The sequence below is a fragment of the Marmota marmota genome, unplaced genomic scaffold, assembly GCF_001458135.2.
Source record: "Marmota marmota marmota unplaced genomic scaffold, marMar, whole genome shotgun sequence".
Classification (NCBI taxonomy): domain Eukaryota; kingdom Metazoa; phylum Chordata; class Mammalia; order Rodentia; family Sciuridae; genus Marmota; species Marmota marmota.
Genome location: NW_025999949.1, coordinates 570,028 through 597,209, shown reverse-complemented (window position 1 = coordinate 597,209; position 27,182 = coordinate 570,028). Strand labels below are relative to the sequence as shown.

General features: G+C 35.2%; 1 protein-coding gene across 1 annotated transcript in view; it reads left to right on the top strand.

The window, feature by feature from the left end:
- Nucleotides 1-8,912: 8,912 nt before the first annotated feature.
- Nucleotides 8,913-27,182, top strand: part of Nipal2 (NIPA like domain containing 2) — a 56,084-nt gene continuing 37,814 nt past the window's right edge. Inside the window, exons 1-2 of the mRNA XM_015486264.2 lie at nucleotides 8,913-9,041; nucleotides 12,058-12,229. Of these exons, the coding sequence (XP_015341750.2) occupies nucleotides 12,142-12,229 (88 nt within the window). The 5' untranslated portion in view covers nucleotides 8,913-9,041; nucleotides 12,058-12,141. The remainder of the gene's footprint in view (nucleotides 9,042-12,057; nucleotides 12,230-27,182) is intronic.

Genomic DNA, 27,182 nt, shown 5'->3' with positions numbered 1-27,182 from the left:
TTGAGTTCAAAGTCAGAACTTGCACAAACTATTACCAATTGCATACATTCCTATATTATCATATCCTATCTCCATGTGGCCAAACTGCCCTACTCACCGATTTACAGGTCATAACATAATAGTACAGGTCAATGTGAAATTTCTAAAGAACACTCTGGCTCGAAAAAATAGGATAGAAGATTGTTATTTCAAATAAAATTAAGACATTGTAATACTTATTGATGCTGACATTTTGAACCTCATTCTAGATAAATTGTTTGCTGGGGCTGCCACCATCTGTTAGTCCTAGAAAAGCCGGAGACTAAGCTATAATGGTGACAACAATGATCTCTAAAAATCAAGGCCATCCTCCTGTGTTGCTGTACTTATAACCACATTACCAAGATGTAAAGCAACCTTTTCTCCCAGCTACTGTTGCTTTATCTAATTTACACTGAGAAAAAGAAATCAATTTTGCCAATTAAGAAAATTGTGTTGCATTGCCACTGACTAGCCAGAAGGTCACCTATTGCAATCCATGAAAGTGATTCAGACCTCGCCTGGGTGCCCTGGGGCCAAAATGTGGCTACTGTCTAGCTGTGTGACTTTGAATAAGTCACATTCTTTCTCTGGTTCTTTCTTCTTTTTCCTGGCTTGTCTCTAGATTAGTAAAGGGCTGAGTATGAGAAAGGAAAGAGAGAGAGAGAAAGAACCTAAGCCTCCTCTAATTCTAAAATATTAGAAAACACATTGTTTTTAGAATGAGAAAGCATATTGGTTTTATAATATGCTGAATAAGTAATGATGTAAACTAGACACCTTTAATTGGATTAAAAATGTGTTAGGGCCTGCCCGCTGTACACAGATGATACTTCTGATTGCAGATGAGGATTTTGTAGTCATAAAGCAAATTTGCCAGAGACTCTAATTGGAAACAGTATTTAATAGTGGTTACTACAAGTTCCTGTATGTCCTTGAATGTAAATGAAACCACCTTCTTTTAAAAAGCAACACAAATTTGAATCATGCCTCTCCAACAGTTAAGAGCATTGTTAGTCAGTTTTCTGTCCCTAACAAAATACCTCAGCTGATTAACTTCTAAAAAGTAGTTTGTTTTGGCCCACAGCTTAGAGGTTCCAGTTCATGATTGGGCAGACCTTTAGCTTTAGGCCTCTGGTGGGTGCTGGATGTCAATGGCGGAGTCCACCTAGGGGAACAAACTGCTTGCCTCATGGTCAGGAAGGAGGGGAGAGAAGAAGGAGCCAGGGTCCCACAATCCCCTTCATGGGTGTGCCCCCAGTGACCTAAGGACCTCCCATAAGACCTTTCCCCAAAAAGGTCCACAGAACCTCTCACAGGTGCTTACCTGGGAACCAGACCTTTAATATGTGGACCTTTGGGAGACCATCAGCATCCCAGCCATGGCAGGCATTAATGAGGCCTTCCGTATTGCTACTTGTCACAGGTAAATGCTAACGGAATTTAATGAGGATGTAATCAACCCTTAATTAAGTTAGAGAAAAATCTTGGAAAAATAAAGTGTAATATATACCAATTTATATTGAGTACTTTCGAGGAACTGTTTCTAATACCTGCTTTGTACCTGTATTTTTCTTGTTCTTCAGTGTACTATGAATTCACTTCAAAGTCAGCAAGCAAGACTGGGATCCTAGTTAGAATAAGATATATTCCATGCTTGTATAAATATGTCAAAATAGATTCTACTGTCATGGGTAACTAAAAAGAACAAATGCATTTTTTAAAAAGTCAGCAATCAGCTTTTTATTGTACATTCGTGGTCCCTCTTAATTGTTGAAATCTGAATTCTGAAAAAAAAACCTTTGTTCTCACAAAAACTGAGTGTTTGGAAGATGCAAACTCCAGCTGATTGTAAAATAGTTGTTCCGTTCAATAACTTTCTATGTATCCAATGGCCAAAATTTACCATTTCTAGATAGTTTATAATAAATCTGATAGTATTTCAAACAGTATTCAATAAACCACTTCTGTGTCAGGTCTTATACTAGTCATTAGGGTTATAAAGAAAATCCATGAGAGGTCACACCTCTGCCCTCAAAGAGCTCATGGTGTAGAGGGGCAATAGACTTGTGACAAAATCATGTTACAGTATAATATGGGTATTGGCCTGATAGAAGTACATAAGACTCAATTCAGAGGAGGGAGGTCACGGATGGAAAGCAAACTAGAACTTAGATCTGAGGAAATTATCCGGAATTTAGCATACAGAGGTGAATAATTGGAAAGCCTGAGAACTGAGAAACAAGAAGAGAATGAAAAGGTCTAATGTACTAATAAGAAGAATTCATTATGGAGAAAATAGAGGATAAATTGCATTCAGATAGTGGTGAGAACTTAACAAAATTGTAAAAGACATGAATCCTTCAACTGAAGAAGCATGACCCCTGAGGGGGGTGTGGAATTCACACAAAGAGAAATAGTGGTAAAAAAGAGAGAGAGAGAGAAAGAGAGAGAAAGATATTAGCATCCTGAGAAAAATGACAGAGCAACAGTTAGACTAACTACTTTAACTTCTCAACCAATGCCAGAAGACAATAGGATGATATTGTCAAAATGTTGAATGAAATAACTGTCAGCCTGTACTTTCTGTACTTGAAAGGAAAGATAACATGAAGATCTTTCCTAAGTGACAGAATTTGGACTTCAAAGAATTTCATTGAAAGAGCTGCTAAAGTTTCTTCAGGAAGAACATTGAACCCAGAAAAAAAGTAAGATACAAGAAAATAATATCCGAAATGTTGAAACAACCGATGTAACTACCAGCTGACAAATGGATAAATAAAATGTGATATGTCCATAAAATGGAATATTACATAGCTTTAAAAAAAATAGTACATGCTATTGTGTGTTAAATGTTGATACATGCTACAGCTTGATGAGCTTTGAAAACATTATACCAAGTGAAAGGAACCAAACATTAAAAAGCAATGTACTGTCTTATCCATTTACGTGAAAATGTTCAAAGTTATACTAACAGCAGAATTGGTGGCCAGGGACTTCAGGGAGGAGGGAATGGAAAGTGACTACTAATAGATGAGTTTCTTTTTAGGGTGATGAACATATCTGAAATTAGATAGTGGGGTGGCTGCACAACTCGGCAAATATTCTAAAAATAATTGAAATGTAGACTTTAAAAGGGTGTGCAGTGATGAGAAAAGAAATGGGTAAACATGGGTAAATGAGACAAGTATTGTATTTAAAAATAGTAACAATGACAGGAACTTGCATTCATTGCTAGTGGGACTGAAAACTGGCATAACCATTTTCAAAGATAGTTTGGCATTTTCTTATAAAACTGAACATACTTTGACCATACAGTCCAGCAGTCATACTCTTTGCTGTCTACTCAAAGCAATCAAAAACTTAGGTCTACACAAAAACCTGCTTGTGGATGTTAATAGCAGCTTTATTCATAATTGTCCAAAACTTGGAGGCAACCAAGACGTCCATAAGTAGGTGAGTTGTTAAATGCATCCAGAAGATGGAAGTTCATTCTGTCTTCTGGATCCAAAAAAAGATCTTCCAAGGCCATGAAAAGACATGGAGGAACCTTATGTGCATATTACTAAGAGAAAGAAGCCAATCTGAAATGGCTACATATTGTATGATTCCAACTATATGACATCCTAGAAAAGTGGGGTTGGGGTAAGGGAGGGATGAATAGCTCAACAAAGGAGATTCTCAGGGCAGGCAAACTACCCTGTTTAATTCTATAATAGTGGATACATGTCTTTATACCTTTGGCAAAACCCAGCAGAATGTAATGCCCAAGACTGAAACCTAACATAAACTAAGGACTTTGTGTAATGATGAGGTGCTGTGATGATGAGATTCATGAAATGTAATAAATGTATCATTCTTGAGATGGGACAGTGTTGAAAATAGGAGAAGCTGTGCTTGGGAGGTGGGGCAGGAGGTCTATGGGAAATCTCCATGCCTTCTGCTTAATTTTACTATGAACCTAAAACTGCTCTAAACATAAAATTTTATTTAAAAAATAATAACAATGACTATTTTGAGAATATTGAGACAAGGCAGATCTAGTCAGTATGCTAATACACCAGTCAACAACATCTAAGGGAGGAGAGAACAGATAGTAGTCAATGCAAATGGAAGTTTTTATAGTGCTCAGGAGGATGGGAATATTGATTATAGAATTTATGTCAAGAATGCATGATAAATTTGTGGAGAAACTGGATCTCTCATACATCACTGATGGGAATGTAAAATTATAAAACAGTCTTGCAGTTCCTTTCAGAACTAAAAATGGACTTACCACACAACCCAGCAATTACATTCTTGGGCATTTATCCCAGAGAAATGAAAACTTATTTTCAGGAAGAATTTGTACATGAATGCTTATAGCAGCTTTATTCGTAACAGCCCCAAACTGGAAATTACTCAAATGCCATTCAATGACTGAATGGTTAAACAAACTGTGATGTATCCATACCATGGAATACTACTCAGCAATTAGAATTGAATGAACTATTGGTACAGCAACCTTGGATGAACCTGAAGGAAATTTTGCTGAGTGGGAAAAAAAGTTAACTTCAAAAGTATACATACTTCATGATTCTACTTCTATAATGTGTGAAATTATATACAGATGGGGAACAGATTAGTGGTTGCTGTGGATTAGGAATGGGGTGGAAGAGAGGATAGTGTATCTCTAAAGGGGTTACATCAGGAAGTCTTAGGGTGATGGTACAAATGAGTATCTTGATGGTGATGGTTACACGCTCACACATACACAGACTTTAGTGTGTGTATGACCAAGGAAAGATGAATTTGTTGGTTTTGATATTCACTCTAGTTGTATAATTTGTTCACGTGGTGAGTGTGGCCAGAAGGATGTATGTGACCTACTTGTACAATTCATTGCAACCTACTTTGAATCCATAATAAAAAAAGTTTTAAAGTTAATATAATTATTAAAAAAGTGGACATGAGATTTATAATTTTCTTAACAGAAGAGTAGGGAGAAAAGAGAATAAAGAGAACCCAACTAATTCTGAGAGAATGTAGGAAAGAAGAAAGGAGAACTCTCTTGCAAAGAATAAGCAAGATACCCTGGGTTCAATCCCTGGTACCAAAAAAAAAAAAAAAAAGAATAAACAAGATAACTATACACACACACACACACACACACACACACACAAATAGTAGACATAAATGAAAATATATTGATAGTCCCTTGGCAATTGAGAGACAAAAGCAGTCCAAAGTTTAGTAAGAATATTGAAGATTTGATTGATAGAAGTAGAATAGATATAGAAAACGCAGGTAGAACATCTGTAATTTTAACAATTAAATGCTTTGCTTTTTAAGCATACCTTGGGCACTTACAAAACATGACCACACATTACTACATTACAAATTGAATTTTACTTTATACTATGTACTAAATCATAAAGTAAATGCTGATTTAAATGCAGCATGTTTTCTAACCACAATGCTATAAAATTAGACACTAGTAAAAATGTGATAACCAACACCTCATTCATTTAGAATTTTAAAAAACACCCTCTGAATAAATAAATCCCAGATAAAAGCCATAAAATATTTAGAACTGAATGATAATCATTGTACATGCCAAAACTAGGCATGCAGCTAAAACAGAAGATGTATTCAAAGAAAAAGTATAACTATACTTGAACATATTATTAAATAAGAAGAAAAAGAGAAGCTAATGAGTTAAGAGTTCAAATAAAGGAGTGAAAAAAAATGAGTAAACAAAATAAATGTAGTAAAAATCTGGGAATGAAAGAAATATATGTATATCAACTACAGAAAAATGTTATTTTTCTCATGGCAAGTGAAGAGACTGGAATAAACACAACTACATTTGTAGCATTTTTATTTCCTTGAGCAAAAATATAGTTTTATATATAACTTATATGCATAACTTTATTTTACATACCAACTTTATTTAAATATGATTCACACATCATACAATTCACTCATTTAAAGTGGACAATTTGTTGGGTTTTAGCATATTCATAGAATTATGCAGCTGTAATCACAAGGAACTTTAGAACAGTTTATTTCCTTACAAGGAAACCCCACCTTTATGTCGTCTCTCATCCTTACCCACCTTAAACAAGCCATTAATGTACTTTCCGTCTTTATAAATTTGCCTGTTCTGGAAATTTCGTATAAATAGTATCCTCTAATATGTGAACTTTTGTAACTGGATTCTTTGACATAGCACAGACTTTTCAAGTTTCATCCATTTTATAGCATGTATCAGTACTTCATTCCTTTTGATGGCTAAATAAGATTTATTTTGATGTAATTTTTTAATTTGTTCTTTTTAGACATATATGACATTAGACTGTATTTTGACATATTATACATACATGGAGTATAACTTAATCTATTTGGGATCCCATTCTTGTGGAGTTTCACTAGTTGTGTGTTCATATATGAATATGAAAGTTATGTCCGACTCATTCTACTGTCTTTCCTATTCCCTAGTAAGATTTTATAGTATGACCGTACCACATTGTGTTTATTCACTTATCACTTAACAAACATTTAGATCATTCCCACTTTTGGCTATTTTGAGTAACACTACTACTATGGACATTTCTGTACAAGTTTTTGCATTTACATATGTTTTCATTTCTCTTGGATATATAGCCAGGCGTGGAATTGCTGGATCAAATGAAAATTCCATGATTACTTTTTGAGGAACTGCCAGACTGGTTTCCCAAGTTGCATTGCTTTACATTCCCACTAGTAGTGTATGAGGGTTCCGATTTATCTACTCCTTGCTGAGACTTGTTATTATCTGGTCTTTGATTATTGTCATCTTACTTGGTATGGTCATTATAGGCTTTGATTTGCAGCTCTGTAACGATTACTGATGTTGAGCATCATTTCATGTGCTTTTTTGGCCATTTATGTCCTCCTTGCTGAAATATCAATTCGTGTCCTTTGCCTGTTTTAAAATAAGGTTGTTGATTTTTGTTGTTGTTGTTGAGTTGTATGTGTTGTGTATGTACTATATTCTGGATATTAGTCCTTACTGCTTTCTATGATCTGCAGGTACTTTCTCCAGTTCCATTGGTTGCCTTTTCACTCTGTTGATAGTCTCCTTTGATTCACAAGTTTTTGATCTTGATGATGTCCAACTTACCTATTTTTTTCTTCCATATCATATCAGGAAATCATTGCCAAATCTTGCCACTAATTTTTAAACACCCAGCCGGATGTCATTGGAACTGTTCAGAGAATGATTTAAAGAATTTTGAAGTCAAGTATTTCTATTCAGCAATTTACTTTTACAATTATGGAAGATTTTCATAATTATCCATTCGATGTCAAATTTCTTTTGAATTTTTATTTTCCTGATTGCTGCCAAATGCATTAGATTGTAAATAGAAAGCATGGAAATAGTACATTGTATTGTGATACAATTGTTCCCCATGAGGAGTAGTGATCAAAATTATTGCCAAGTGCCTTTATTAGGAAAAGAAAATTCTTAACTGATTAAAGACCGTGGATATTATATATCAACTATAAAATGAGTTTTCAACTTTTTTTGCTTCAGTGTTTTTAAATGCTGAGTTTCATTTCAGCTTGTATAATAGAGCTCTGAGACTTCAAAGACATTTTGCATTCTGCAAAGGATTTCTTGTGGTTGTAATGTTCATTTGAAATTCAAATAGCTCCTTGGGGTTTGAAGCCTGTAGAAGTTACATGCTATAGAATAAAAGAAGGAAAGGTCCCTTGTATCATTGCTAATTTATGCTTACAGAAGATATTCTACCTGTGTACTGAGATGGGAGCAGCAAATCCATCTTTTGAAGTCATCAAATAATTCATGAGCTATCTATGATAAACATCTTGGGCAATGTGTAAGAACTTAATTTTGTAATCTCATAGTTCTTATTTAAACCATTATATAATACTAGCTTGAAGTTAGTATTTATTGAACTTCTTATTTGTGTAGTTGGTGATGTAAAAGACTCAACAGAAGCATAAGAATTGGTTCTTCTCCTTCAGAGAATTTGCCTTCTCTTTATAGAGCCTAATGACACTCATGACAATATCAAAGAAGCAAGGGTATTTGCCATGTACAGTCTAAGAAAGTAAAGATGAGTTAGGTGGTCTAAGAAGGTCTCAAGATGGCAGGCCAGGAGGGTAAAGTCCAAATGGAGTGGGCAGAGGAAGGGAACTACACCACCCAGGTGAATGGAGTGGCATGAAGTGTCCCATGTGACCCGAGAGTGGCCTGTGACAGATACCTGGGGCAGGAGAGGCAAGTCAACTATGCCATAAACAGTTGGATGGTCAGGAAGAGGGCTGATTATGGGAGCTAAATAGTAGTTTTGTATTTTATGCAGTCAACTACAAAGAGACATTGACCGGGGGAGTGTGGGAAAATGCAGTGTCTCTCTAGTGGAGCTCCTAGAACTTCAGAGATAAAGGGTATTCTGGAAACATCCAACATCCCCTTTTCACTGAGTGAAATAACTTGTTCAAGGTCACCCATATAGAAAATAGCAGATCTGTATCTTAGATTTTCCTTTAATTACAAGTCCTATGATCTTTCTTTCATCCCACAGTCCTTTAGAATATATTAAAGAGAATAGAAAATGGACCAAAAGCATCAGAAAGAAGTATCAGTGGGAGAAAGTTGGAACTGAGAACTCTTTTCTTTATTTTAGTGAGTGAGGCAAATAAATACCTGTAGAATTCAGAGAAGGACCAAATTATTTCTCAAAAATAGTATTTGATTAAAGTGAAAAACTAATCCTGATTAACCATATCCACATTCCAAACCTACCCTGGCAAATGGATGCTAAGTGAAGCTCAAATGAATGAATGAATGAGTGAGTGAATAAATGAATGAATACATCAACTTAAATTTGTCTCTTTTTTTTAGTAAATATTTTACAAGTACTATTTAAAGTATCATTTAAAGAAAATATTTTCTTTTACAGGTTCACCTTTTTGGAGTTTTGCTGGCTATTTTAGGAAACTTGGTAATCAGCATTTCCCTAAATATTCAGGTAAGAAAAAAAAAACAACTTATTTTTCTAACTCTGTAGTTTGATCCGGGAACATTTTGTGACTTTGATAAGACTTAGTCACTTTAGCCTTTATGGCTCTTTCTTCCTTAAAACACAATAGGGAAAAAATTGTATTTTTCAAACTCATTGGTATAAACACAAATTTAGTTCAGGCTGGATTGCACTAACATATTTTTTCCTTTTCTGATTTTAAAAGAACTTAAATATTTTTGAGGGCCCCTAGTAGTATTGTGGACTGTATGTATGCCATCCATTATAATATATGCCATCCATTCATGTCTAATGGATGAATTACCTGATTTGATTTTTTGGTATCTTGATTTCTTTCATTGGCCTTATCCCCAGATGAAATACAAATGTTTTTTTAGAATCAGTTTTAGGGGTACAGGGTTTTCTTTCTTTGTTTAAAATACTGTTAAATATGTCTGTGTGAAATAAAGTTCTAAGAAAGAATACAGTGTATAAAATAGGAACTTCCTCTAAAAGATGAATTAAAATCCTAGAAGAATTGCTGATTTGTTGAACTAAAAACTGAATGAAATATTAATTTTGAACCAAGTCATGAATGAAATAAAAAATTTTGTCTTAATTAGTTTGAAACAGAATCACAGTTTCTAAAAATTTTGAATCAAATAAACCTGAACATTGAAATATCTCCCAGAATATTATATAATTTTATACAAACTCTTGCTAGAAAATAGCCTACTAAACTATCAATAATTACTAAGATATGTATTTGTTACTAAAAAAAAATACAAAAATAAATCATTTTCCCTATTGTGTTAATCAGATTTTCATCACTTTGAGAAAATCAACTAATAAAAGAAAGGTTTATTTTGGCTCATGGTTTCAGAGATTTTATCCTTGTCATTTGGATCTGTTGCTTTGGGCTTGTGGCAGCATAGTACATCATGGTGGGAGCGCCTGGAGGAGGCCTGTTCACCATATGGTAGTGAGGAAGCAGACAGAGGAGGAGAGAAAGGGGCCAAGGTCCCATCCCCTTCAGTGGCACACCCTCATAACCTAACTTCCTATGGTAGGCCCTGTCTTAAAAACCACCTCCTAACAGCACCATAAACTGGCAGTCAAGCCTTTCATATCTGGGCCTTTGGGGGACATTCCAGACTTGAACTATGACACTTATTAAAAAAAAAAAAAAAAGGAGGAGGAGGAGGAGAAGGAGAAGAATTCAAAGCATATAAAAGAAAAATTGCTCAGAAGTAACCACTATTGATTATGTGTTTTTTCCAAATCAGTTTCTATGCGTAAACAGCGTACATACATATATTTGAGTGGGTATTCCAAAATGTATATAACCATCTCTTATTTAAGAACACACTACAGGACACACAAATTGGCTTTTGCTGTTATAAATAATGATAAAATGAGTACCTATTAATATAAAGATACATGTTCCTTCTATACTTACGTGACTGTTCTGTAGGTCAAAGAGTGTTTTCATTTTAAATATTGCTAGGACCATGCAAATTGATTTCTGTGTGGATTGTACCATATTATGCTCATACAGCAGTTTGGCTGTGACCATTCCCCATATTCTCAATACCACATATCATTAGTTATGTGGTGAGGGCAGGGAATGATATCTGATAGATGAAAATGGTATTTTATTGTTTCAAATTATTTGCATTTCTTTCTTTATTCATGAGATTAAGATCTTTTCTCAGTTGTAATTTTACTTCTATAAATTACTGTTTCATATCCTTCATATATCGTCTCTTGGATTCCCTGGGGGTGTGGGGGAGTTCCATTTACTTGTTGGAATTCTATTTGTATTAATGATATTAAACCTTTATCACCTATGTGTTGCAAAGGTTTTCTCCCACTGTGTTCTATTGTTTGTGCTTTAAATTTGTTCATAGTATTTTTCTATACAGAAGTTTATTTTTTGCCTTTTTAAATTTTTTTTAATTGGTTCATAATTGTATAGAATAGTGGGTTTCGTTGTGGCACATTCATACATGCACGTAATACAATTTGACCAATTTCAGTCCTAGAACCTTTCCTTGGCCTCCCCTCTGCCCTTCCCCTGTTTCCTTTTCTCTACTTAACTGGAGAGAAGTTTTTTTTTTTTTTAATACAGTAAAATATTTGCTTTTCTGGCTTATAGATTTTTGTGTCACACTTACAAAGGTGTTCCTATTATGCCAAGATTTTTTTGTTGTTAATGTTTTGTATTTTCTTCTAATACTTTCATTATTTTGGTTTTTGAAAATTTTAAGTAATCTAGAATTATACACAATTCTCATAAGAAAGCATCTTAGTTATCATAAAATCATTAGGGAAATGTCTTTATTTAATGCCCATTTTTCATGAATTTATATTTGGTTTAGTTTTGTTTTTGCAGTACAGGGGATCAACCCAGGGCCTTGAGCATGCTAAGCAAGCATTCTACTACTGAGTTATATCCATAGCCTTTTATATATTTTTTAAATACAAAGAAATATTAAATCAGACATAAATAAGGGTCAGATTATATCCCTTCACAATTCCCAGCTGCTAAAGCGTTCTGCCCTGCTATGTTAATTGTGATAGGTACTTTGACCCATAAATCTGATTTTTCCTTAAAAAAGTTTCCCTTTACTAATTTATCTTTATTTTAGTAACATTTATTTTGGCATCTGGAGTTACTTAACATTCTAAAAAAATGTTTTTGGTGTACTGTTCTAGAAGATCTCTTGACATCTTAACATACCTTTCATTTTTTTAAAATAGTAATAATGATACATATTTTACACAGTTGTTATGAAAATAAAGCAATGTACATATGTTAAAACTCCCTTGAAACTATAAAATACTATATGAATATGAGTTGCTCCTGCTGCTAATATGTTTGGGACAAAGAAGGAATCATAATTGCTCTATAATCTGCAAATAAGTTTAAATGCCATAATGTAAATTTAGGGGACCCAAAATTTCAAAGCAAGTTTTACTTGGATGGAAGTGTTTTTTTATTTGCATTCTGATTTATTTCCAGAAATATTCTCATCTTCAGCTGGCACAACAAGAACACCCAAGGCCATACTTCAAGAGCGTGCTTTGGTGGGGCGGAATCTTCCTGATGGCTGTCGGGGAGACAGGGAACTTTGCCGCCTACGGACTTGCTCCCATTACTCTGATCGCACCATTAGGCTGTATGTCTGTTGCAGGTGGGCCATTTTTCTATATTTCGACAAATAGAAATGTTAAGATATTGGGATAATTGGCGGGGGGAAGCACAGAAGAAGAAAATCTACTCACTGTTTTCTTAGTGTGTTAACATGGAATTATGCTTCAAATTGCAGTTACCCTCTCAAGCTGATATATTAACCGTGAAGAAACTTGTGTTTTATAGCTGTCCCATTTACATTTAAAAGCCTAATCCTCAATGTCTGCATCTTATAAGTTAATAGTAGTAATTGAAAATGTTATACAATGCTTTTAATCAATAATGGATTTTTTAAATCATTAATGGATTATCTAAAAGCATTTATAATGCAGCTTTACTTTATTCAGACGTTAAACTTACATTTAGAGTTTTTGTTGTTCGATCTTAACTCCATAGTTTAACATCTCTTTGACACTAAAAATTAAATATTGCTGATTCAATTACCATAAAATGTACAATTTTATAGCATTGTCACAATTCTCTACCTTCAAGATTTATTAAATACATTTAGAAAAGAGTATAATGAGATGTTGCTGAAGACTTTAAAAAAAAAAAAGAGCAAAAATCACTGCAAAAAAAGAGAACAAATTCTCTAAGTCCTGTTAAAATCAATAAAATCTTTTTGGTTTTACTCTTTATCTGTTGCCATGGAAACAGCATGTTTTTAAATTTCTGTGAATTTAGACCCTTCATAGAAACAGAAACAAGTTGACAGTCATTGTGAACAACTAGAGCAAGCATATCATATCTCATATATCCTAATTTTAATATATCTCTTAAAATATGATATCCCTAAAGAAATCATAGCTTAAACTGAAATAATGCATATCCAAAGAGAATTTCACTTTATTTTGAAAGTGGCTTCCCATATTAATCTTCTAAAATATTTTAAAATACTTCCATGGTGTATGATAGAATATTTTACAAGGAACACTTGTTTCACCTTCTAGAAATTTAGTTAAAATCCCCATACTAATACTACCCTAGAGACAAAAATGTATGTAGTTACTTACCATTTTCAACTCTCAATGAAATGAGCAAATTGCTTGTGTCTTATCTTCTATTTACTGCATATGACACATTCATGGGCATTCTAGATTATTTTTCTTCTCAAAATCTAAGAAATAACAGATAAAACATCCTGTTAGATTGTCAACTTGGCATCTTTCCAGTTGTTCTGAAAATGTTGTATTATTCTTTAGATTGTGCATTTAGTGCTGATCTTTGTTTTGTTTCTTACTCTGTTTTATGTTCAGTTTTCATGAAATAGTTGAAGAAAAAGTGTCTGGGCATATCAGAAAGACACCTGGGTCAAGTGAGTTTTGTGCACCACATTGTAATTGAAATTCTCCATTTATCTCATGTCTTCTAGTTTGGGTTAACTGGTTTTTTTGTTTTTGTTTTTGTTTTGCATGGGTGGGGTTTAAATGAGAATTTGGAGGGTCAGCAGTAATACCCCTCGAAGTCCTTCAGTTACACTATGAATCTGCCCATTCTTCCCTAACTTGCTCAAAGTTCTCATTAATAATAAGCATCTTAAGTTTTCCAACCTTCCACTCAGAAAACATCTTGTTCTCAAGAGTCCCCTGCAGGGCCAGTTCGCCAACCTTCACACTTGGAGCCCACTGCCTTGATACATGGGTTTTCTTAATGCTGCAGGTTGTTTTTCCTTGTGTGCTCTTAACCCTGATAAAAGTTTCAACTTCAGGACATTTTTAGTTACCCTTCTCTCTGACCATTTTAAATGTTTTAAAGATATAAATTGATAACTTCAAACACAAATCATTCCTCCTTGACAATCTTTGCAAACAGTGATAAATGTTCATAAATAGTATTTGCACTGCACTCCACAGCTGAATTTGAGGTTATTGTGAGGTGCCATGGATGGTAAGAGACCCCTGGTGATAGAGGATTGCTCTAGAACACCCCCTTAATACCCTTTATAAAGATTCTAGAAACTTTAGAATTCAAAACAAAAGGGAAAGCCTTTTTAAAAGAAAGGGCTGAGTCTATAGATAAGCAGAATGAATAGTGTCCACTCTTCTATGCTAGAACCCTGCCTCCATTACTTTGAATTTAAAAAAAGAAGATAATATATTGCAATTTTGCATGGGGAATTATATATTCTTTTCTGATCTTTCTTCTGTCTTTTGCTTTATTTAAAAAAAAAAGACAGTTAAAATTCAGATACTTTAAAACGTTTAGACCTTAAGTTGAAGTGAAAGGTGCTTTCTTCCAATTTTCACTCTTGCCATAGATGTTCTGGTTCACACCAATGCCAACATACTGTGTTCCTTTTTTTTTTCCCCTAGAAGTAAGGAGATAGTGTGTGGGTAAATATATGCATCTGTCTTATACATGTAAGATGGCTAAAATGTCAGATCTGCTATTTTGTCTTACATAATCACATTCCTGCTTCTTTTTCTGTATACATCAACAGATGAAAAACAAATATATATATATATATATATATATATATATATATATATATATATACATATATATATAATATATATTAAAATATATATTATATATATGATATACATGTTATACATGATATATATGATATATAACATAAGGACTGGTATTGTGGGGATTTTAGTTTGCTTTTTCCCACATTTTTCTGACTTGAGCCATCATCCTTTCTATCCTCCCTTTCTTGCTCAGTGTCCCTTCTGTTCCTCACTGACATGTTCACCCTCAGGTAGCTTTTCTCAAACATTAGTTTTATAGGCAGTTTCATAGGTCTTCTAAGAAACGAAGAATTCTATAGTCAAACAAGTTTCTGCAGTTTGGGATTTAGAAAATTATACAGTTCATTAATATAAGGGCATCTCAGGGCCTTGGAATAGGACCCTGGCACTGTGAATCCTTCAGAGGTAGATGCAATGAACCAAGTCTCCAAAACCTATTAACCCCAAATACTTTTATGTGGAGCATCTCAAGGGACCACAATTTTTGCAGAAAACCTCTCAGCAATGATCACAAGTAGTTACATCATGCTAGAGGCTCAGCCTAGATAACCTGCCAGTGCCGAGCACTGGAGATTATACAGTAGGGAATAATCTTAGCACGTAGGTGGGTCTGAGTGCCCAGGCCCGGCTCCACATTTTTGAAAGGAGTCTTTGGAGCCTTCCTATCTTCATGTTATCACTTTACTTTTCTTGCTAAAGATTTTTCTTAATGAATAATAGCTTTTTCTGATGAAAATGCTAGCTATACTGGCAGTATGGTTAATTCTAGATGTTGGTTTGTTTCTGTGTTTTCATTAAGAAACCTCAATGGTTTCCATTTTCATCTAGAGTGTAGGTTATTGCCTCAATAAGCCAGGCAGTGGAATGCAGGAGCACAAGCTTTGGGGACTATGTGCTCGGGTCCAGGTCTTAGTCCTGCTCTGGCAATCTCTATCACTTCATGCAAGTTGTTTTAACAAATGTATACCTCACTGATCTGTAAAATGGGAGTGAAAATAATTTCTGTGTCTGTGGTTGTTCAGAAAAATTTAGTAAACACAACCACTTAAGAAAAGTATTTGACATGACAACACTAGCTGTTGTCATTGTGATTTATCATTGTTATTATTACATAGAGTACACTGTTCTTTATAATGGAGTTTATTCCCATGCCCCCCCCCCACCGCAAATAATAATGATTACAGCCTCTAAAATGGATGAACCAGTTCAGGAAATGCTTTTTTATTGTTCATATCCTTGCAATGGTTCCTTGGTAGGGAGCAGAAAAGTAGGGTCCTCTGAACTCATTTGTTCAGTTTAATCACCTTTCAATTCTTCCACATTGTCTATTCAGAAACATGTTGGAAAAATATCAGCATTTCCAAATAAAGAACCCAAATGAGACACATTTGAAGAAACAGGTCTGCCGTTTGCATGGCCGTCCAGCTGTGTGCAGCAGTGCCATCTTCTCACTCTGGCTTCAGAACACATTTATTCACATGCAAATGAACTCGAGGCTGAAGGGCGGATTTCTTTCTGGTCCAACTGTGATTTGAGAATGTATTTTCTGGGAAACTCTCTGTTACACCAGAAATCCACTGAAAGGAAATAAGTTGGATATTCTGTAATTCAATTTTAGATGGCCAATCCTTCCTGTCTCAGGTAACCCCCCTTCCTCAGGAGCCCTTCCCTGGCATCTGAACTGTGTTAAGCAGCCGAATTTTCTGCACTCTTCCCACCCTACACGGGACCTTCTCTCATTTATGTGATGCCATTTTTCGAATTAGAAAAAGACAGCCCTTTCTCATGACAACTTTATTTCTGCCTACAAATTATTGTAATACATTGATTTTATTAAAGCAGGACACTCTGGTGCCACCTATCAGAAAACTGTCCTTAGAAATACGTGAGTTGACAAGCTCTGGGAGGCAGGTGGTGACTCCTGGAATGCAGAGCCCCTGCACACCTCACCTGCACAGCCTGCAAGGTGACACAGTGGCCTTGAGCTATGCTTCCTTCCAGCAGGGCTCTCATGCTCACAGCAGTGTCTGTCCTCACCATTCAGCGGAGATGCAGGAGACAGGAGGTTGTACCTCATTGCTTGACGTCTGCTCTCACAGTGCAGAAATCACACAATACAGCCTGTAGAATTTGAATTTTGATAAAACAGGTATTGGATGTTCTGTTCTAAGGTGCTGAAAGAGCAAAACACTTGCTTAAAAGATTTCAATTCCTGATGAAACCCGGTGGTTAAACAAGTTGTTCGTTGCAAGGCACTCATGAATATTCACACTTGTGAGTACTTAGAGGTTTCTAAGCCTGTCCCTTGCGTGTTGAGTTGGATTATGTGTGCCTCTGCAAAGCGTGGCCTTACATTTAATGTTGTCTCTTTTCTGTTTATCCCCCATGACTGTGATCTGCGTTCTGCCTCAACATTTAGAGACAATTAAAAATAATGAAGTTATCAACAACCCAAAAAACTGAAGCCCATGGAATTAAGGAGTTCCGTGGTAGACGTCACTCAGTATAAAATTAACTTGTCCAGGGGTGGCAAAGAAATAGAGACGGAGGAAGACTGCTGCAGGGACTGGGAGAACAAAAGGAAGACAGAAAGCACCAATGACATTTTTCAATTACTTTAAATCAGTATACTCAGAGGGACAGAACTGAAAAAGTTAAATTCTGGAAATACTTTAGGTGAAGTAGTTAAAGGTAAGAAACTAATTCTGAATGAAGCTCCACTGTGCCGGGTGCTCTGTGAGACTCATAAACTTGTTATCTTATTGGGCTGGGCCTGTAGCTCAGTGGCAGAGCACTTGCCTAGCACGTGTGAGGCACTGGGTTCAATCCTGGGCACCACATGAAAAAAATAAACAAATAAAGGCATTCTGTCCATTTACAACTACCAAAAAAATTTTTTTAAAAGACAAAAACTTGTTACCTTATTAACATGGCCAAGCTTAATAGAAGAAAGTAATAAGAAGATTGAATTTAGGATGAATTATATGAAATTAAACCCTTGGGATTTTATATGGAAAGATGAAATTAATAGCAGTTAATTCTCCTTGGCCCTAGAATAACTTCCTAAGAGAAGTAGAAACCCTGTTACTGGGCTTATATGGATTAAGGTTGGGGTGTGAACTGCACTGAGAGAATGATAGTGAGACAGACCGGTGATCAACAAGGATTCCCCATCTCTAATTTTCCCTAACATGCTAGCTGTTGCCCCAGCTGAAATTCAGGATATAGAATACATGCTATTTCATGTATTTCTTTTTCTTCTTTTTTTTTTTTAAGAGAGAGTGAGAGAAAATTTTTTAATATTTATTTTTTAGTTTTCGGTGGACACACATCTTTATTTTATTTTTATGTGGTGCTGAGGATCGAACCCAGCGTCCCGCACACGCCAGGCGAGTGCGTTACCGCTTGAGCCACCTCCCCAGCCCCTGTTTCATGTATTTCTGTGTGCTTCTCTGAAGCCCTAAGCTGAAATGTATCTGCAATCCATTAGACAATGGTCATAGTGTAGCCAGAAAACCCTAGTGAGGCCTTTTGGAATTCCAAAGAAGTCATGTCAAGCAAAAACTTTGGTCTCCAAGATTTTTATTAGAAACAAATGAAAGGAAACACAAACAGACCAATGAGCAAGTGACCTGTAGCATTACACAAACCTAGATGCCACAAATTCTCTGTTCTTCACAGCATGGAGCTTAGTGCCAGCCTGGATCAAGTCTCAGCATCTCCAAAACCTCCTGGATGTTTGTGATAGTGACAGTTCACATGGACGTTGGTTTTAATGCTTGAAACATGTAGAAAATATTCCTTTGCTAAATGGCTTGCTGAATTGTCTCTTCAGCACATTTGTCCAAAAACCAGCCTACATAAACTGTGGAATAAAACTCTGACATTTTAATTTTATGTCTGCTCATACACTCTCAGCAGAAAGCATTCCTGAAGCCTAAAACTTTATTTGAAACATCTTTTCCACCCATCTTTATTTTTTGAGAATGCCACAAAATATTTCTAGAGAAATTGCTAATGATGAAGTAATGTGCTATTAAACTTATAATACAATATTAATCTTGTCAGTGGTGGTATTTTTACTTTTTTGGAGTCTTTTCAAGTTTAATCATTAGTGCATGCCAAGAAAAATGTAGAAAAGAAAGGATTATTGTTCTTAGTCCAGGTAAATTTCCTCATCTGTATTTATGTAAATTGCCTCCTAATAATGGTTATGTCTTCATTATCTTCAGTAAATGGCAAAAGCATTTTTTCATCAGTGTGAGTTTCTTGACTCTTCTCTTCCTGCCAACGTGGTTGGTAGGACATCTTTTCTTTCCGTAAGCAGACATTTTTCAAACTGTCACATCCTCAGAGCTCCAAATCCTGAATCCATGGAGTACATTGTAATTGACATACTCTTCCCCCTAAAATTCTACAATTAATGGGGAATGATAATTATAGAGCAGTACCTCCTATGGTTAGAGTTGGTGGAGCCTGTGAGCACGCTCAGTATGCCCACGTGCTTGAAGCTTGATTGTGACTGACATGAAAGTGTTTTTGTGGTTTGCTTTTAGCAGTACAATAAAGTTGCCATTATGAGTGGTCAGAAACCACAAGCCAGATATTTACATGTGAGGTTCTGTCTGTAGCATTATTATGTAAATATGTTCTTTTCATGTCATAGTTATTTTTTTTTAATAAAAGAAAGGGTTTTTTGATTTGTTTAAACTATTTTGTCTTCTACTTTCCTATATTATAAACATATATCCTGGTTTCTCCTAAGATCACAGAGGTTAAGCACTAAAAGTTGGTAGAGTTTTCATTTGCAGATTAGGTCAGAGTTCACACACTGGTGGCCTCTAAACTAGAACTGGTCACTGCTGTGTGTTGTTTAGCTCAAACAATACTTTTAAAGAATATAATTTCCCATGCTTAAAAATGAGACCATGTCACACAGCCTGGATTTTTGTCTTACAGAATCAGATTTGGTGGCACTGGACTTGCCACCATCGTTTAGTTCACCAAGGCTCCACTGACCTTCTTCACCACATCCCACCAATCCTCATTGTTTTTCCTCTTTAGAGATTACCTAACTGGCCCCTGCAGGCATCTGGTTTGTTACATTTTGAAAGGTTTTTTTTCTTCCCCATGAAATCAGATAAGAATCATATTCATAATCACATCTGAGTAAAATGTAATCAATGGATATTTTAACTTTGGGTTAGATTTGTCTTTAAAAAGTGGTAACAGAGGTGCTGGGAATGTAGCTGCATGGCAGAGCACTTGCCTTAGAAGCACAAGACCCCGAGTTTGATCCCCAATATACCACCAAAAAAAAAAGGTAATAAGGGGCAAAAAGCTAAGAGAAATAAATAAAAGCAATCAAAATCACTTTAAAATAACCATGCCACAGACATTTAAATACTTCTTATAACTCTCTTCTGTGCTATTAAATTTTTAAAAATCATGGGAGGGAAAGAATTTAAGTAAAAAATGCGTGTCATAATGTTACAAATTGAAAAAGCAAATGCCCATTATCTATTATTTTACAGACACAAAGTTCTAAACTAACATGTTAAAATTTGCCTTTGGGTTTTTCTGCTAAGTGAAATTTGATGCTTAAGTTCTCATTTCCTAATCCCCATTAGTAGTAATGACAGTGGAAACCCCAAAACAAGTTTGTACAACCTTTCTGAACTCCTATGCACCAGATTAATCTAGAGAGTTTTTGTTTTTTCTCTCTCTTGTGATCTACTGTGAATTTAAAGCATCTATTCTTGACCCTTTTAAGCTAAATAACTTCCAGAATAACAGCTGGTCTTGGAACCTCAGAAACTGAGTGATGTCAGAGAGGAGGTAAATGAAGGGCAAATTCAGGGGTGATTCTATTTGTTGTTGTTCTAATTAGTTATACATGACAGAATGCATTTTGACACATCATACATACATGGAGTATAACTTCTCATTCTTCTGGTTGTACATGTCGTAGAGTTACACCAGTCATGTAATCATATATGTACATTCTACTATTCTCCCTAGTCCCATACCCCGTCCCCTCCCTTCACTCCCCTATGTCTAACCCAAAGTACCTCTGTTCTTCCCTAGACCCCACCACTTTATTGTGAATTAGCATCCGCATATCAGAGAAAACATTTGGCATTTGGTTCTTTGGGATTGGCTTATTTTGCTTAGCATGATATTCTTCAACTCCATCCATTTATAGGCAAATGCCATCATTTCCTTCTTCTTTAAGGCAGCATAATATTCTCTTTATCCATTCATCTGTCGAAGGGTACCTAGGTTGTTTCCATAGTTTAGCTATTGTGAGTGAGTTGAACTGCTATAAACATTGATGTGGCTGTGTCACTGTAGTATGTTGATTTTAAGTCCTTTGAGTATAAACTGAGGAGTGGGATAGCTGGGTCAATGGTGGTTCCATTCCAAGTTTTCTGAGGAATCTCCATACTGCTTTCCATAATGGTTTTACCAATTTGCAGTCCCACCAGCAGTGTATGAGTGTTCCTTTTCCTCCGTATCCTCACCAACATTTGTTGTTGCTTTTATTCTTGATAATTGCCATTTTGATTAGAGTGAGATGAAATCTCAGTGTAGTTTTGATTTGTGTTTCTGTAATTGCTAGAAATGTTGAACATTTTCCCATATATTTGTTGATCAATTGTGTTTCTTCTTTTGTGAAGTGTCTGTTTAGTTTCTTAGGTAGAGTTTGATTCTTCAGTAGCCCAGCGCCAGGGCACATCCCTACTCCTGGGCCTGGCCCCTCTACATAGAAACTTGGTTTGCCTGAAGCCACCAAACTTGCTTGACCTTTATTTTCTCTTAGAAATCTGAATCAGAATATCCACCAGAGTGACTCTCCATTCTGATTGCTAATCAGAGTGATATTTGATAGCCAAAAAGAGAACAGATGGCTCACCAAGAGAAGTCAGTCCATTTTAATTGTTGATGAGATTCTTCCTAAACATAAAGCATTAGAACCTCAAGGCAAAGTGAATACATTAATAGACTGCCCCACAGAAGTCCTGTTTTGCACCAGAGAAAACACTAGAAGATAATGTATTATGTCCTTTCCCTATGGATAGTGTTTGTGCCATCTTTTATCCATACTCCTCCCCCCCCCCCAATGTTGTACAAAACCACTGTTTGCATTTTGGCATGATATTTTTTTAATTTTTAATTTTAGTTTTTGAATTTAATTTTTTAAAAAATTGGATTGACAAATAATAATTATATATATAATAGGATAGGATACAAATAGGTGTTTTAATGTATAGTATAGAAAGACCAAATCAAAGCAATTAGCATATCTGTCAAGAAGGTTTAAAATCTATTTTAGCAATTTGAAATATATAATACATATTAAGTATAGTCACCACACTAAAATGTATCACTGAATCAGTCACTGAAATGTATTTCTGGTGTCTAATATAATTGTATATAACCTTTCACCTTTAAAAAAAAATGCATTATGGCCTCTGTGCCTGGCCCTGGAGTTACTATGTGACCTCTCTGAGCCTCAGCTTTCTCATTTATAAAATGAATATAACAATACCTCTCTCCTAGGGAGGATAGAAGGAGTTAATTATTCCATGCCAAACTCTCAGTAGAATATATAGTCACCATTATTATGTATACATTTTTATATATCATTGCGTAGACATAATTTCCTCTTTCTTAATATTACAGTGTAAGCATTTTTATGTCACTATGTAATTTTGCATCATAATGTTTATTGACTATTTAATATTCTATCCATTATTGCTGAGCATTTAGATTGCTCAGTTTTCCACTAGGAAGAATAATTTGGCAGTGATAAGCTTGAACCTCTTTTCTGTTTTTTGGAATAGTTCCTTAGGACAGATTCCCAGATGCATAATTACTAGGTCAAACAATTTGAATAGTTTGATGCTCTTGAGAGGCATTGTGCAATCACTCTTTAGAAGGGTTGTATCAATTTACAATGACACTAACAGTTGGAGAAGTACCGAGCCCTTGTCAGCACTCAGCCTTGCAATTGTGTGTGAAATAGCACCTGGCTTTATCTTGCCTGTTATTACTGGTGAAATTGGACTTAGTTGGACTTTTTTTTCCTCTTTGTCTACTCCTGTTTGTGAACTATTTGTATTCTTAACCATTCATTATCCATTGGGGTTTTTTCCCCTATTGGTGTGGGTACACCTGATTCATCACTTAGCAAGGACAGGGCAGTGCCTCATAACTTGGTGCTACACAGAACCTGGCTATCTTGGAAAACAGAAGACCTGCCTCTTGCTTATCAATAAGATACTCCAAGTTGCTTGAAAAACACAAAGGTCACAGCTTGATCTATGTTCTCTTAAATAACTGGCTATTTATAACATATTCAAACAGCATGGGTAATTGGAAGCCACAAAACAAATGTGCTTTATCTCACCTGTTTAAGAAATAAAACCCAGAAGATAAGAAGTTAATCCGTGAGCTGTTGCATAGCTTATTCTTGAGAGTCGAAACTAGAGCCAGGTGTTCTGCCCTCTCAGATCAGTGCCTTGCCTCCTCATCAGTGTCTTGGCTCCAGCATCCTTCAGTGGGACCCCCTGCTGTTCACCCACAGTGATAGTTTGAGTAACGGAAGAAAGGAAGTCTTTTTGGTTCATTCCTGTCCTCATTCCACTTCATAGCATTTTCATGAATCAGACTCATTTTTTCTAACTGAGCATTTCCTTAAGGAAAATAAAATAAGAAGGAGTGGAAGACAGGTCAAATTAAGCCCCTTTCACAAAATTTTTACATAGGCCTCAAGGTAGGATGATTCTTGGGGCAACTGCAACAGCAGAGTTCACCATCAGTTTTTTAGAAGCTTGGGGGGAAAGGGTGTCAAGTTTTGTAGACATTTCTCACTTGCCAAGAATAGCAGTTTATTGACTGTAGGCAATGAGTTTTGCCTGGGAAAATAGCCTATATACCTGGAGGGACATATTATTAACCTTCCAACATTATTGAATATGCATTTTTCTCCTAGTTTTCTTTTTTTATTATTTAAATATTTTTAGTTGTAGATGGACACAATATCTTTATTTTATTTATTTATTTTTATGTGGTGCTGAGGATTGAACCCAGTGCCTTATACCTGCTAGGCAAGCGCTCTACCACTGAGCTACAGCCCCCGCCCCACCTCCTGGTTTTCATTACACCCATCTTGGTACTTTGTGATTAAGCACCAAGGCCAATGAGCATTTCATGTCTTCTTGTTTTCGTCAGCTTTTTCACTGCTGTGACCAAAAGAACTGACACAAACACTTTTAGAGGATGAAAAGTTTATTTTCAGGCTCACAGTTTCAGAGGTCTCAGTCCATAGATGGCTGTATCCATTGCTCTAATGTGTAGCAGAACATCATGGTGGATGAGTGTGGTAGAAGAAAGCAACTCAGGACATGGCACAGGAAACAGAGAGAAACTAAGTTCAGCTCAAAAAATATGTACCCCAAAAGAACACCCCTAATGACCAACCTTCTCCAGCCACACCCTACCTGCCTGCCATCACCAGTTAATCCCTATCAGGGGATTAATGCACTGATAAGGCTCTCATAACCCAATCATTTCACCTCTGAACTTTCTTGCATTGTCTCACACCTATTAGCAAAACCATAACATTTCTGAAGGCTACATGGAAAAACATTCTTGAGCCTCTGCCCAAAAAAACCTTGAATCGAAAATCAAAAAGGTACACAGAACCGAATGCTGAAGTAAACCTCAATAATAACTGTAGTTTAATCACACCTATTGCACATCTGTTATTTTGCAGATGTGTTCCATTTTAGTGCTTTTTAAACTATTGGTTGTGTAATGCTCTATTTTTGAATATTGAAATATTGAAATGCTCCATTTTTTAATATACCTTCCTAGTTGTTCATTAGGCAGTAGTTATTATAGCAACTAATCAAGAAAGTTGAATTGGACAGGTATCTGATTGCCAAGATGTATGGGAGTACTTCAGTTTAATTTTTTCTCATTTAAAAAATTTACTCCTCTACTTAGAAACCATGTTATTAACTGTTGCCCAGATACTGACTTTTTTTGCTCAGCACAGCTCCTTTTTTACCATGATTTGCATATAAATGAGTTATAAGTAAATGTGTCCTTGTAGAATGTTTCTTTTTGTTACTTTACTATATAAATAAAATATTATTCTCTTATCTAAAAGCTCATGTTCTCTTAAAAAAGAGAAAAATGTCATTAAGTCAGTATATAAGTACATTAGACTTTTAAATTTGGAAAAAAAAGAGGAGTATATTTATATTTCATGAAACATAATTATTTTATCGCAATTGATACAGTGTAATGAATGTAGTATATTTCAAGTTTTCTGTTATATTCATGTCCTTTGTGCTTTAAGCAATGAATTTATTTCCCATGTTACATTTTTCCCTCTTCCTTCTGAAAGTAAAATTGTTTATGAAACTGTGGCTTAGCAACAAAAGGAAAAGAAAAGCTGTCTTTTCTGACTTCAAGGGAAGAAATGGCATGCAGTATACTAGAAAGAGCTCTGCATTATGTTAAGCAAAGTGAGTCAGACTCTGAAAGTCAAGGGTCATATGTTTTCTCTCATATGTGGAAGTTGGAGAGAAAAGAATCTCATGAAAATAGAGGGAGCCATTAGGGTAAAGGAAAGGGGCGGGGGTGGGTGGGAGGAGTGGAGGTCCTGGGGAATGAAATAGATCAAAGTACCATGTGCAAATATGCCACAGTGAAACCCACTATTCTGTATAATTATTATATACCAATAAATTAAAAAAAAAAAAAAAGCATGAGCTCTGGACTGGGAAGAAGCAGGTATGGATGCCGGGCTCCAGTTCTGCTGTAATATAAATGTTTGTTAGGTGAGTGGATCAGAGAGTGAATACACAGACTACCTCTTTGGACCCAATTATTCCTGAATCATTTTGTTCCAAACCTAAAATAGAAGCTTTTCATATGCTTTTTGTACCTGTCCCAAACTCAATTTTTCATTTAATTAGCTACATATCCATACATTAGTTAATCTACAAAAATCTTGCTCTAATGCTTTAGACACGCACTTGATGAACATTTCCCATGCTCAGTTTACTTTGAGTCAAACTTCCATTTCTATAAATAACCTGCCTGGAAAAGTTTATCAGAACAAGGATCAACTTAAATGAGAAAGACTAGGTTAAGGGGGAAAAATGGAAAAAAAGCATATGAGTATCCCAGCTTATCTTTTTAATTTTTTTTCTTTTTAGTGCATTTCTGCAATTGCTGGAGATGTTGAACATTTTTTCATATATTTATCGACCCATTGTATTTCTTCTGTGAGGTGCCTATTTAGTTCTTTTGGCTATTTATTGATTGGATTATTTGGGGGTTTTTGGTGCCAGCTTATCTTAAATGAAGATTTCTTGGTGTAAATTTGTTATTTTGTTTTATTTTTTAATTTTTTTTAAAGAGAGAAAGAGAGAGAATTTTTTTAAGATTTATTTTTTAGTTTTTTTCGGTGGACACGACATCTTTGTTTGTATGTAGTGCTGAGGATCGAACCACTTGAGCCACATCCCCAGCCCCTGTTATTTTGTTTTAAATAAATTGCCAGAATGCCAGACATAGTCATACTCAAATTTAGCTATAGCATCCATTGAATGGATTATTATTCAGACATTAAAGTTATGTCTATGAAAAATTCTTAATGACATGGCAAATTATTTCTAATATGATGACTGAGAAAACAGAAAATTCTGTATTATAGTTTAATCTCAACTAGATAAAAATAAAAACATCAACATTATTAACTGTAATTTTCTCTAGATGATATTATTTTATGATTTTTTTCTCTATTTTTACTGAAAAAAAAACAAAACCGAAAATCCCAGAGGATAGCTAAGATATCTTTTGCATGTAAAATGTCCTTTCACAGTCTGATCAACCCTTTTAGGCCTCCTGAAGAGTTATAAAATAGCCCCAAACAAAGTAGGAAGAGATAGAAAGCCTAAAGAGTAAAACAATTTATAAACCAATGATTATCCCTTATGTAAGTAAGAATGGATAATTTTAAAATAATGTATTATTTTAAATAATGTAATAATTTTAAAATACTGTATTTAATGACATTCCATAGTGTATTTATCAAGCATATTTTTATAACTAGTAAAAACACAAAAGATGAATAAAATACAGAATCCAGAGTGTATTGACTCAGTTGAACATAAGAATAAAGTGATTGATCTTTTTTCTTTTTCATTCTAATATGCTTTTTTTTTTAAGAGAGAGGAGAGGGAGAGAGAATTTTTAATGTTTATTTATTTTTTTTTTAGTTATTGGCGGACATAATATCTTTGTATGTGGTGCTGAGGATCGAACCCGGGCCACACGCATGCCAGGCGAGCGCGCTACCGCTTGAGCCACATCCCCAGCCCCTCTAATATGCTTTTAAAAAAAATCCTAGCTAGTAATTTTGGGCAAAAATTTAAAAGAAAAATTATGTTGTGTATT